This window comes from Sphaerodactylus townsendi, linkage group LG06, assembly GCF_021028975.2.
Source record: "Sphaerodactylus townsendi isolate TG3544 linkage group LG06, MPM_Stown_v2.3, whole genome shotgun sequence".
In the NCBI taxonomy this organism is placed as follows: domain Eukaryota; kingdom Metazoa; phylum Chordata; class Lepidosauria; order Squamata; family Sphaerodactylidae; genus Sphaerodactylus; species Sphaerodactylus townsendi.
In genome coordinates this window covers 6,797,283-6,810,836 of record NC_059430.1, presented here as the reverse complement: position 1 = coordinate 6,810,836, position 13,554 = coordinate 6,797,283, and the positions used below count along the sequence as shown (strand labels likewise).

The following is a 13,554-nucleotide window of genomic DNA, read 5'->3' as shown; positions in this document are numbered from 1 at the left end:
TCCAGGGGCGGGGCATTCCTGGGCGGGGCTGTGGCAAGGATGCAGCCGCTGCGCCGGTCCTGGGGCGGGAAACGAATGCACGCAGGCGCAGGCCGCCACGCACGGCGGCGCACCTCCTGCTAGACTGCTTCAAGTTCTGCGCGCAACTGCGGAGAGGAGGAGCGTAACTAAGGCAAAAATCATGTGGCAAAATCACCCATTAGTAACCCCCTCTCGGTACACACAAAGAATTAGTAGCCTACTCTCGGGAACCTGTGAGAACTTGCTGGATCCCACCTCTGGTTACAGTGCAGTCTGTTTATTACTCTGATACACTAAACCAATTTAGTTACAGTCAGTGGTGGGATCCAAAATGTCTAGTAACAGGTTCCCATGGTGGTGGGATTCAAACTGGCGTAGCGCCAATGGGGCTGGGCAGGGCACGACGGGGGTGGGGCTGGGCATTCTGGGGGCGGGACATGGGAAGGAGTTTGGCACCTGTCCCCAGTCTTCTGAAATGTCTTTCCTTTTCTCCTCTTCTGCCCCTTCCTACCGGCAGACAGAAGTGCCCCAAGATGCGGATGTGGTTCTCTGCAGCTACCACGCCTTCAACCCTTACTATTACAAATACGCCGTGGGAGGCATCAATGTCTTTGCTGTCAGTATCCTTTTTTGGTTAGCAGGTTCTGTGTTTCTGGCAGGGTGACCCAAATTGCAACCAATCTCCAGACAACAGAGATAAGTTCAGTGGTGAGATCCGAAAACTTTAGCAACAGGTTCCCCTCGTGATGGGATTCAAACAGTGGCGTTGCGCCAATGGGGCTGGGCGGGGCATGACGGGGGCGTGGCCGGGCATTCCGGGGGCGGGGCATTAATAATTTCTCTGTTACTGTAAAAAACTCTTACTGTAAACAAAAAGTTCCTAATTTCCAGCTGGTATCTTTCTGTCCATCATTTAAACTCATTATAGCGAGTCCTATCGTCTACTTCCAACAGAAACAACGACTTCTCCTCTCATTGACCGCCTGTCAAATACTTAATACTTTCAAATACTTAATTTTGTTTCTAGAAATCAAAAGAAGGAGACTTTCCTTAAACAAGGAACTTGACCCTATTTCTAAAACATGTTTTTAAAACAGCCCAACAGGGAGAATGATCCCGTTTTCTACCTTCGCTAACCAGCCACATAGGAAACAACAGGACTTTATGATTTTTGGACCTAATGGAATTTCTAACGGAAAAGCGGACCCAGTTAGTAACCCCCTCTCGGCACACACAAATAATTAGTCACCCACTCTCGGGAACTGGTGAGAACCTGCTGGATCCCACCTCTGGAGAGGTTCCTCTGGAGAAAACGTCTGCTTTGGCAGGTGGACGCTGTGATATTATACCCTACTGAGGTTCCTCCCTCTCTGGGCTTCACCCCCAAATATTTCCCAACCCAGAGTATGTGTAACAATCGAAACAGCACCCTGCAACGTTGGGTGCCACCAAAACGTCTACTCGTGTGCAGCCTACAAGCACTGTAGCACCTTCCCTATGAGGAGAGGCTGCAGCCTTTGGGACTCTTTAGTTTGGAGAGGAGACGTGTGAGGGGGGATATGATTGAAGTCTATAAAATGATGCATGGGGTAGAAAATGTGGACAGAGAGACATTTTTCTCTCTTTCCCACAATACTAGAACCAGGGGGCATCCATTGAAAATGCTGGGGGGAAGAATTAGGACTAATCAAAGGAAACACTTCTTCACGCAACGTGTGATTGGTGTTTGGAATAGGCTGCCGCAGGAGGTGGTGATGGCCACTAACCTGGATAGCTTTAAAAGGGGCTTGGACAGATTGATGGAGGAGGAGTCGATCTCTGGCTCCCAATCTTGATCCTCTTTGATCTCAGATTGCAAATGCCTTAGCAGACCAGGTGCTTGGGAGCAGCAGCAGCAGAAGGCCATTGCTTTCACCTCCTGCCTGTGAGCTCCCAAAGGCACCTGGTGGGCCACTGCAAGTAGCAGAGAGCTGGACTAGATGGACTCTGGTCTGATCCAGCAGGCTCGTTCTTATGTTCTTATGTATGGCTCTACAGCTACAGATGTCATCTAACAGCAAAGGAACATAATACACTAAACCCCAAGGGCCAGTCCCTCTTACAAAAACTCCTGTTTCCTGGGGTCTGCGCCCCTTTGTCCGCTAGTGAATCATCCAAGCGCTGCTTAGCCTGATGGAGTTTTCATATGCATGGAACAGCAACGTTTTTCAGAAGTAAGACGGGCAGCGTTGACACTTGAAAAGAAAGCTGACAGATGGGCACCGACCCCACAAAACAGGGATTTTGGGAAGAGTGAGTGGCAATCCCATTTTGGCTTCAGTCCTTTTCCTGGGAGCATTTGTGTCGCTGGGAATGAAACTATGTTAAATAGATGTACTTAGGCAGTGGTGGGATCCAAAAATTTTAGTAACAGGTTCCCATGGTGGTGGGATTCAAACTGTGGCGTAGCGCCAATGGGGCTGGGCGTGGCACGATGGGGGGCGTGGTCGGGCATTCCGGGGACGGGGCATTCCTGGGCGGGGCTGTGGCAAGGTCACAGCCGCTGCGCCAGTCCTTGGGCGGGAAACGAATGCACGCAGGCGCAGGCTGCCACGCACGCCGGTGCCCCTCCTGCTAGACTGCTTCAAGTTCTGCGCGCTACTGCTGAGAGGGGGGGCGTAACTCAGGCAAAAACCACGTGGCAAAATCACCCATTAGTAACCCCCTCTCGGCACCCACAAATAATCAGTAACCTACTCTCGGGAACCTGTGAGAACCTGCTGGATCCCACCTCTGTACTTAGGGCTTAGGGCACTAGTTTCTTTATTGTTAGGTATCTCTAGCCGTAGAGAGGTGCACATCTCGAGCGGTTGTAGGCTGCACATGAATAGACTTTTTGTTACACCCAACATTGTAGGATGCTGTTTTGATTGTTGCACATTAAATTTTGCATGTCCATATTTCCTAATGGGTTCAATTTTATCATTGTTTATGGTTTACAGCTATTTTAGGAACCCCGGCTGTTTCCTCCTCCTCCTTCCATAATCAGGCTCCCAGACATGTGCAATTGACATTTTTTAAAAACCAGATAAATAATTTTGATTTGCCCTGTGCAAACTTCCTTTGGCAGCTGTAGGGGAAGGGCCCAGTGGGTGATGCTCAGTACCAAATCCTCATGCTTCGTGCCTGGGCCAAGTCTTTCAGAGGTGTAAAGGTTCATGGAGCAGCAGTGGCGTAGGAGGTTAAGAGCTCATGTATCTAATCTGGAGGAACCGGGTTTGATTCCCCGCTCTTCCGCCTGAGCTGTGGAGGCTTCTCTGGGGAATTCAGATTAGCCTGGGCACTCCCACACATGCCAGCTGGGTGACCTTGGGCTAGTCACAGCTTCTCGGAGCTCTCTCAGCCCCACCCACCTCACAGGGTGTTTGTTGTGAGGGGGGAAGGGCAAGGAGATTGTCAGCCCCTTTGAGTCTCCTGCAGGAGAGAAAGGGGGGATATAAATCCAAACTACTACTCCTCCTGCTCCTCCTCCTCCTCCTCCTCCTCCTCCTCCTCCTCCTCTTCTTCTTCTTCTTCTTCTTCATCATCATCATCATCATCATCCCTGTGCGGAAGCCACATAGTCAATAATTCTAGATGGAGGGATGTCATTGTACCTCTCTATTCTGCACTGGTTAGAACTCACCTGGAATATTGTGTTCAGTTCTGGGCACTGCAATTCAAGGATATTGACAAGGTGGAACGAGTCCAGAGGAGGGCAACCAAAATGGTGAAAGGTCTGGAATCCATGCCCTATGAGGAGAGACTTAGGGAGCTGGGGATGGTTAGTGAAGAGAAAATTAAGGGGTGACAGGATAGCTATGTTAAGATATTTGAAGGGATGTCATGTTGGTGAGGGAGCAAGCTTGTTTTCTGCTGCTCCAGAAAGGACCAGGAGTCATGGGTTCAAAGTGCAGGAAAAGAGATCCCACCTGAACATCAGGAACAACTTCCTGACCATCAGGGCTGTTCAACAGTGGGAATGCACTGCCTCGGAGTGTGGCGGAGTCTCCTTCTTTGGAGGTTTTTAAGGAGAGGCTGGATGATCCTGCGTCAGGAGTGCTTTGATGGTGTGTTTCTGCATGGCAGGGGGTTGGACTGGATGGCCCTGGGGGGCTCTTCCAGCTCTATGATCCTATCATTCCTGGTACATGGGGATGGGCATTGATCGTCCAAAAGGAAAAATTCTGCGGATGAACAGAGAACACCTCTTCAAATTGAAAGGGGCCATCGAACGAGATTTCCCGGGGAGCTCCGGCTCAGATTAAGCCGTGGGTACTGACCATTCAACAGGCAGGGTGTGCATCTTGAAGCTTGGCTTTAAGGGCTAATGTCTTGCTTCGGCAAAAACGAGAGCAGTCGAGGGGCTCTGCCAATCTATGTATAAGATCCAGGTTAGTGGCCATCACCACCTCCTGTGGCAGCATATTCCAAACACCAATCACACGTTGCGTGAAGAAGTGTTTCCTTTTATTAGTCCTAATTCTTCCCCCCAGCATTTTCAATGGATGCCCCCTGGTTCTAGTATTGTGAGAAAGAGAGAAAAGTTTCTCTCTGTCCATATTTTCTACCCCATGCATCATTTTATAGACTTCAATCATATCCCCCCTCAGACGTCTCCTCTCCAAACTAAAGAGTCCCAAACGCTGCAGTCTCTCCTCATAAGGAAGGTGCTCCAATCCTTCAATCATCCTCGTTGCCCTTCTCTGCACTTTTTCTATCTCCTCAATATGCTTTTTGAGATGTGGTGACCAGAACTGAACACAGTACTCCAAGTGCGATCGCACCACGGCTTTATATAAGGGCATGACAATCCTTGCAGTTTTATTATCAACTCCTTTCCTAATGATCCCCAGCATAGAGTTTGCCTTTTTCACAGCTGCCATGCATTGAGTTGACATTCCCATGGAACTATCCACTAAGACGCCCAAATCCCTTTCCTGGTCTGTGACTGATAGCACTGACCCCTGTAGCGTGTATGTGAAGTTTGGATTTTTTGCCCCTATGTGCATCACTTTGCATTTTGCTACATTGAACTGCATGTGCCATTTCTTAGCCCACTCACCTAATTCATCAAGGTCCGCTTGGAGCTCCTCGCAATCCTTTGTGGTTTTCACCACCCTACATAATTTGGTATCATCTGCAGACTTGGCCACCACGCGACCCACCCCTACTTCCAGGTCATTTATGAAATATGAGCCCCCCTCCCCCAGTGTTTATTTTATTTTATCTGAATTGGAAACTTCAATACTGCAAGGAATCAGGCTGGAAAGGCAATTCAATCCTTAATCCACTGCAATCAGATTTGTGTGGCCTTGTGATTGTGACCTTGGTCCTGGGCTACGTCGACAAACACAACCATTATACCAGTTCGGTGACAAAGTTTACCTTGGCTCTGGTCTCCATAATGCCCCTGTCCTACTACATAGGCATGGCGATCGCCAGGTAAGGAGCTTCTGTTTTAAGTCCCTCGGAACCGGACTCTTCCATCTTACACTGGGATTTCCGTCCCCTTCGATACGTGTTTATTTTATTTATGCCCTACCTTTTCCCCCCATGGGGACCCAGGGTGGGTTATATCATTCTCCTCTCCGTTTCTATCCCCACAACAACCCAGTGAGGTAGGTTGGGCTGAGAGTGGGTCCTCTGCCACAGAGAGCCAACATGGTGTAGTGGTTAAGAGCAGGTGCCCTCTAATTGGTAGAACCGGGTTTGATTCCCCGCTCTGCCGCTTGAGCTGTGGAGGCTTATCTGGGGAACTAGATTAGTTTGTGCAGTCCAACACACGCCAACTGGGTGACCTTGGGCGAGTCACAGTTCTTCGGAGCTCTCTCAGCCCCACCTACCTCACAGGGTGTTTGTTGTGGGGGTGGGGGGGAAGAAGGGAAAGGAGATTGTCAGCCGCTTTGAGTCTCCTTACAGGAGAGAAAGGGGGGATATAAATCCAAACTCTTCTTCTTCTCTTTCTTTTCCAGCATCTCTGCCCAGAGCAATTTTGCAGTGGGGGCCGTGGTGAATGCCACGTTCGGCTCCATCACCGAATTAACCTTCTACATCACGGCGCTCATCAAAGGTGTGCGGGAAAAGAACAGGTGCTATGAAGAAATCGTCAAGTCTGCTTTGACAGGAACCCTCCTGGGCTGTGTCCTCTTCATCCCGGTGAGTGCCTGTCTCTCTGTCCTGCCACCCCTCTCTGGGTTTGGGGGCAGCAGCAGTGGCGTAGGAGGTTAAGAGCTCATGTATCTAATCTGGAGGAACTGGGTTTGATTCCCAGCTCTGCCGCCTGAGCTGCGGAGGCTTATCTGGGGGATTCCCACATGCCACACATGCCAGCCGGGTGACCTTGGGCTAGTCCAGGGGTAGGGAACCTGCGGCTCTCCAGATGTTCAGGAACTACAATTCCCATCAGCCTCTGTCAGCATGGCCAATGCTCATGTTGGGAGGGACTGATGGGAATTGTAGTTCCTGAACATCTGGAGAGCCGCAGGTTCCCTATCCCTGGGCTAGTCACAGTTCTTCGGAGCTCTCTCAGCCCCACCCACCTCACAGGGTGTTTGTTGTGAGGGGGGAAGGGCAAGGAGATTGTCAGCCCCTTTGAGTCTCCTGCAGGAAAGAAAGGGGGGATATAAATCCAAACTCTTCTTCTTCTTCTTCTTTGTGCCCCACCCTTTTCACCTAGCACAGGGGTCCGCAACCTGCGGCTCTCCAGATGTTCATGGGCTACAATTCCCACCAGCCCTTGCCAGCATGGCCAATAGGAAACCCAATAGGAAGCCAATTGGCCATGCTGGAAGGGGCTGATGGGATTTGTAGTCCATGAACATCTGGAGAGCCGCAGGTTGCAGACCCCTGACCTGGTGGGATGGATTCCTTACTAGGATCGTCCATGCTGGTTTGCTGAAAACCCTGCAGGGCAGTCTTTTCAGGAGGTGATGGCGACAACGGTTTGTACAGTAGGTGATGCACTTTGAGGTGAAGGTTCACAGTATGATTCTGGAAGAGACCCCAACGGCCATCAAGTCCAACCCCCTGCAATACCTGTGTAGGTCCAAAAGCAAGAAATGCACTCCATGCCTTCTATTAGGACTAACCAAACAGCCTTCACCTGGCTGGCCCATTCAAGCCCAATCCCACCAGATCTTAGAAGCTAAGCAGATCAGAGATAGAAAAAGTGCAGAGAAGGGCAATGAGGATGATTGAGGGACTGGAGCACCTTCCTTATGAGGAGAGGCTGCAGCGTTTGGGACTCTCTAGTTTGGAGAGGAGACGTCTGAGGGGGGATATGATTGAAGTCTATAAAATTATGCCTGGGGTAGAAAATGTCGACAGAGAGAATTTTTTCTCTCTTTCTCACAATACTAGAACCAGGGGGCATTCATTGAAAATGCTGGGGGGAAGAAGTAGGACTGATAAAAGGAAACACTTCTTCACGCAACGGGTGATTGGTGTTTGGAATATGCTGCCACAGGAGGTGGTGATGGCCACTCACCTGGATAGCTTTAAAAAGGGCTTGGACAGATTTAGGGAGGAGAAGTCGATCTATGGCTACCAATCTTGATCCTCCTTGATCTGAGATTGCAAATGCCTTAGCAGACCAGGTGCTCAGGAGCAGCAGCAAGCCATTGCTTTCACCTCCTGCCTGTGAGCTCCCAAAGGCACCTGGTGGGCCACTGCGAGTAGCAGAGAGCTGGACTAGATGGACTCTGGTCTGATCCAGCTGGCTTGTTCTTATGTTCTTATGTTCTTCTTAAGCAGCATCAGTCTCATTAGTGCTTGAATGGGAGACCACCAAAGAACTTGGGGTCGCCATGCAGAGGCAGGAAATGGCAAACCCCCTCTGATTGTCTCTTACCCTGACCTGGATTGCCCATGTAATCGATGCAATTTTTTAACTTCTTTTTACCTTACTTGGTCTCTTCTGGTCTACTGCAGTTATACGACTTTCCTGGAACATGAGGCTTTAAGAGAATTGGTTGCCCTGCGAATCATGATCCAAACTTTTCTCTATTTATTGTCGAAGGCTTTCACGGCCGGAATCACTGGGGTGCTGTGGGGTTTCCGGGCTGTGTGGCCGTGTTCTAGCAGCTTTCTCTCCGCTTGTTTCGCCTGCATCTGTGGCTGGCATCTCCAGAGGATCGTTTGAAGATGCCAGCTACAGATGCAGGCGAAACGTCAGGAGAGGATGCTGCTAGAACATGGCCACACAGCCCGGAAACCACACAGCCCCTCATTTTCTCCCACTTCTTCTTGCATTGGGGTGGAGAACAAGTTCATTGGGACCCAGCGGAAGAGGCAGACGTCTGCCCCCTTTCAGACCAGAGCGCAGAACAGACAGACGGCCTCCGGACCTTTGCTCTTGCTTGGGGTCTCCCCTCTCATTCGGGGCTGGCCAAACCACCTGTGCTTTTTCACACCTTCCAGGGCTTGTGCATGGTGATTGGAGGCATCCGGCACCGAGAGCAGAGGTTCAACAGCCGCTCAGCCGGGGTCAGCTCTGCCCTCCTCTTCCTGTCTGTGGGAGGTACGTTCATGGCGAGCAGGTTTGCAGCCTTTGTGTCTTCCCAATTTGTGGCACTAGTCACTAAAAGACCTGTATAGAAGGAATAGCTCAGGAATTCAGCCCTTGACTATAAATGGAGATCAAGTAGAGCGGGTGGCTAGTTTTAAATTTCTGGGCATTATGATTAAAGAGGACTTGACCTGGGGCGTACAGACTGCCGCGGCGGTTAAGAAGGCCCAGCAAAGACTGTACTATCTGAGACTGTTAAGGAAACAACAACTGAATGGAAAACTCCTGGTGTCCTTTTACCGCTGTGCTATAGAGAGTGTCTTAACCTACTGCATCTGTGTATGGTTCTCCAGTTGCTCAGTGGCAGATAGGAAGGCGCTCCAAAGGGTGATCACTCCTGCACAGAGGATTATCGGCTGCCCTCTCCCCTCCTGGGAAGAACTCTATAATTCCCGAAGCCTAAAGAAAGCCCAAAATATTCTGAGAGACCCGTCTCATCCAGCACACTCTCTTTTTGAACTGTTGCCATCCGGCAGACGATACAGGTCTGTCAAAACTAGGACCAAGAGGCTTAGAGACAGCTTCTACTCTAGAGCTGTGGCGATGCTGAACTCCGCGGCTTCGTGTTGATGTGTTTGGGGCTGTGTAGGGATGGGTGGAGGAAGGGGAAAGTGAGGATGGGGTATGAGTCTGGAATTGTGTGCATCGAGGAATGCTGCTGTAAATTTCGTTGTGCGTGCCCAATGACAATAAAAAAAATGCTTAATGTATGAGCAGAATTTCTTAGCTGCTCACACTGGGCCAGACCTACTCACACTCACAACCCAGCCCTATGATATGTAGTTCATTACTGCTGGTTGCAGAGCCTTAGAATCATAGAGTTGGAAGTGACACCAAAGGCCATCAAGTCCAACCCCTTGCCATGCAAGGACACACAGTCAAAGCACTCCTGACAGACCCAGCCTCTCTTTACAAACCTCCAAAGAAGGAAACTCCACCACACTGCAAGGTAGTGCATTCCACGGTCCAACAGCCCTGACTTTCAGGAAATTTTTTCCTAATGTTTAGGTGGAATCTCTTTTCCTGCGCCTTGAATCCATTACTTCATGCCTAGTCTCGGGAACAGCAGAAACCAAGCTTGCTCTCTCACCAACATGGCATCCCTTCAAATATTTAAGCATAGCTATCATGTTCCCTCCTTAACCTTTGCTTCTCCAGACTAAACATCCCCAGCTCCCTAAGTCTCCTCGTAGGGCCGTGGTGGCGAACCTTTGGCGCTCCAGATGTTATGGACTACAATTCCCATCAGCCCCTGCCAGCATATCCAATTGGCCATGCTGGCAGGGGCTGATGGGAATTGTAGTCCATAACATCTGGAGTGCCAAAGGTTCGCCACCACTGTCGTAGGGCATGGATTCCAGACCTTTTACCATTTTGATTGCCCTCCTCTGGACATGTTCCAGTTTGTCAGTATCCTTCCTAAATTGCAGTGCCCAGAATTGCACACAGTACTCTAGGTGAGGAGCACTCCAATGCAGAATAAAGAGGTACAATTACTTCCCTCGATCTAGACACTATTCTCTTATTGATGCATCCCAGAATTGCATTGGCTTTCTAGGCTGCCTCATCACACTGCTGACTCACGTTCAGTTTGTGGTCTACCAAGACTCCCAACTATCCAAATCTGTGTCACAACAAGAAGGCCTTTTCATTGGTAGCCCCAGGATTATGCAACAGTTTCACCAGGAAGGTGGTTTCGCTATTCAGCAGGAGGCAGTTTTACTCAGGACCGCATTTGACTGATTTCTTTTTATTTACTGACAGTCCTAATTGGCGTTTTTAAATTGTGACCTTGCATGTGTTTTTATAATCGTTTTATTCATATTGTTATCATGGAGAGGGGGTGTTTTTGGCATCGTTTTCTTTGCATCTTCAGCTGCCATGGGTGCCCCAAGGGAGAAAGGCAGCTACAGTCACCTCTAAATTAGACTACTGTAACTCGCTCTACACGGGCTTACCTTTGGCAATGATCCGGAAACTGAAACTCGTACAGAATGCAGCAGCCAGACTCCTCTCTGGGGCAACAGCTAGGGACCGGATTACTCTGGTCCTATACCAACTACACTGGCTGCCGATCGAGTACCGGGTCACGTTTAAAGTTTTGGTATTGACCTTCAAAGCCATTCGCGGCCTTGGCCCTGCTTATCTAAGGGACCGTTTCTCCCTATATCGCCCTTCTAGGCCCCTCCGCTCATCGGAGGTGGACCTACTGGTGATCCCTGGCCCCAAGGCGATCCGGCTGGTCTCTACAAGGGCCAGGGCTTTTACGGCTCTGGCCCCTACCTGGTGGAACAGGCTTCCGCAGGGCCTGTACAAAGTTTCCGCAGGGCCTGTAAAACGGACCTGTTCCTCCAGGCGTTTGGCCAGCCAGGATGATGTCAACTCCGCCATAAGAACATCTGGCCTCCAGTGGGTTCACAAAAGCGGAATAGAAGAGCTGAAACCATCTATAGTTTAATATTTTATGTATTTTAGATAAATTATATATACGATGTTTTACACTTCTATTGTTGATGGAAACCGCCCTGAGCCTTCGGGGAGGGCGGTATAGAAATAGAACAAACAAACAAACAAACAAACAAATGTTTTTTAAGAATTACCGTATATACTCATGTATAAGTCGAATTTTTCAGCACATTTTTAATGCTGAAAAAGCTCCCCTCGACTTATATGCGGGTCATTAAAATGTTTTGTGTGTTTTTACTTTGCCGGCCAGCAGGGGGCGTAGTTTTTATGCTAGCGGCACCAAAATTTCAGGGTACCCTCAGAAGACACTCCTGATGATACCAGCCAAGTTTGGTAAAGTTTGGATCAGGGGGTCCAAAATTATGGACCCCCAAATGAGGTGCCCCCATTCCCCATTGTTTTCAATGGGAGCTATTAGTAGATGGGGCTACCCTTTTGAGGGTCCATAACTTTGGACCCTCTGAACCAAACTTCACCAAACCTGGCTGGTCTCATCAGGAGAGTCTCTTTATGATACCAGCCAGGTTTGATGAAGTTTGGGTCAGGGGATCCAAAGTTATTGACCCCCAAAGGGGATGCCCCCTCCCCCATTGTTTACAATGGAAGCAAAAAGTAGATTTTCCATTTCTGATAATATCCCTCTTAAAATCTAAGTTGGGTTACATTTGGACATACAGATGATGATGAGGAATCCAGTTTTGGAGGATTTTAACTCTTGTGTTTTAGCTTGGTTGCTGGTTGAGCTAAGGTTTTTGTACTTTTAAAGTTATTGTTGATACCATATTGTTCTTGTTGACCCTCTTTTCCACTTAGAGAGCCAGTTTACTGTTTTTCTTTGAAATAAATATTCAAAAACATTTAACCTACTGATGCCTCAATTGATGTGATTTTATTGACATCTATTTTTATTTTTGAAATTTACCAGCAGCTGCTGCATTTCCCACCCTCGACTTATATGCGAGTCAGTAAGTTTTCCCAGTTTTTTGTGGTAAAATTAGGTGCCTCGACTTATATGCGGGTCGACTTATACGCGAGTATATACGGTAAATAAAATAGGTCAGTAACAGGTTAATGTGGGCTTGGCCGGGCTGTGGAGTTGCAGACCGATGACGCAGCCCAAATGCTTCTTGGCCGTTCTGCCGGTCACCTTGCGCTCTCCTTGGCCAGGTGTGTTTGCTCCCACGCTCTTCTCCAAAGTCTACGGGCCGCTGGTCTGTGGGGATTGCCAGAATGTAACCCAGGAGCCCGAGGGTCACTACGTCTGCCAGGACTGCCACTACGACTCGGTGGGTAGAAACTTGGCCATGGGGGCTGAGGGAAGGGTGAACTTACCCAGTTGTGAGGCTTGTGGTTAAAGAGCAGGTGCACTCTAATCTGGAGGACCGGGTTTGATTCCCCGCTCTGCCGCTTGAGCTGTGGAGGCTTATCTGGTGAACTGGGTTAGCTTGTGCACTCCAACACACGCCAGCTGGGTGACCTTGGGCTAGTCACAGTTCTTCGGAGCTCTCTCAGCCCCACCCACCTCGCAGGGTGTTTGTCGTGGGGGGGGGGGAGAAGGGAAAGGAGTTTGTAAACCCCTTTGAGTCTCCTTACAGGAACACACAATCAAAGCACTCCCGACAGATGGCCATCCAGCCTCTGTTGAAAAACCTCCCAAGAAGGAGACTCCACCACCCTCCGAGGCAGTGAATTCCACTGTCGAACAGCCCTGACTGTCATGAAGTTCTTCCTAATGTTTCGGTGGAATCTCTTTTCCTGCACCTTGAACCCATTACTCCCGGTCCTAGTCTCTAGAGCAGCAGAAAACAAGCTTGCTCCCTCACCAACATGACATCCCTTCAAATGTATTGTCGAAGGCTTTCCCAGCCGGAATCACTGGGGTGCTGTGTGGTTTCCGGGCTGTATGACCGTGTTCTAGCAGCATTCTCTCCTGACATTTCGCCTGCATCTGTGGCTGGCATCTTCAGAGGATCTGATGATCAGATCTTCTGAAGATGCCAGCCACAGATGTAGGCGAAACGTCAGGAGAGAATGCTGCTAGAACACGGCCATACAGCCCGGAAACCACACAGCATCCCTTCAAATATTTAAACATGGCTATCATGTCACGGCTTCACTTTCACTTCTCCGGACTACACATCCCCAGCTCCCTAAGTCTCTCCTCATAAGGGATGGATTCCAGACCTTTGACCATTCTGGTCGCCCTCCTCTGGACCCATTCCAGCTTGTCAATATCCTTCTTGAATTGCAATGCCCAGAACGGTACACAATATTCCAGGTAAGGTCTAACCAATGCAGGATAGAGAGGTACAATTACATCCCTCCATCTAGACACTGTACTCCTATTGATACAGCCCAGAATTGCATTGGCTTTTTTGGATGCTGCATTACACTATCGTGCCATAGAGGCCACCCTTCATGGCAGCCGATTTCTCCAGGAGAACCGATTGCTATCGCCCGGAGAGCAGTTGTCAGAGCAG

General features: G+C 49.4%; 1 protein-coding gene across 1 annotated transcript in view; it reads left to right on the top strand.

The window, feature by feature from the left end:
* Positions 1-13,554, top strand: part of LOC125435686 (low affinity vacuolar monovalent cation/H(+) antiporter-like) — a 52,181-nt gene that overhangs the window by 24,661 nt on the left and 13,966 nt on the right. Inside the window, exons 9-13 of the mRNA XM_048501983.1 lie at positions 539-641; positions 5,343-5,484; positions 6,015-6,198; positions 8,461-8,560; positions 12,242-12,360. Of these exons, the coding sequence (XP_048357940.1) occupies positions 539-641; positions 5,343-5,484; positions 6,015-6,198; positions 8,461-8,560; positions 12,242-12,360 (648 nt within the window). The remainder of the gene's footprint in view (positions 1-538; positions 642-5,342; positions 5,485-6,014; positions 6,199-8,460; positions 8,561-12,241; positions 12,361-13,554) is intronic.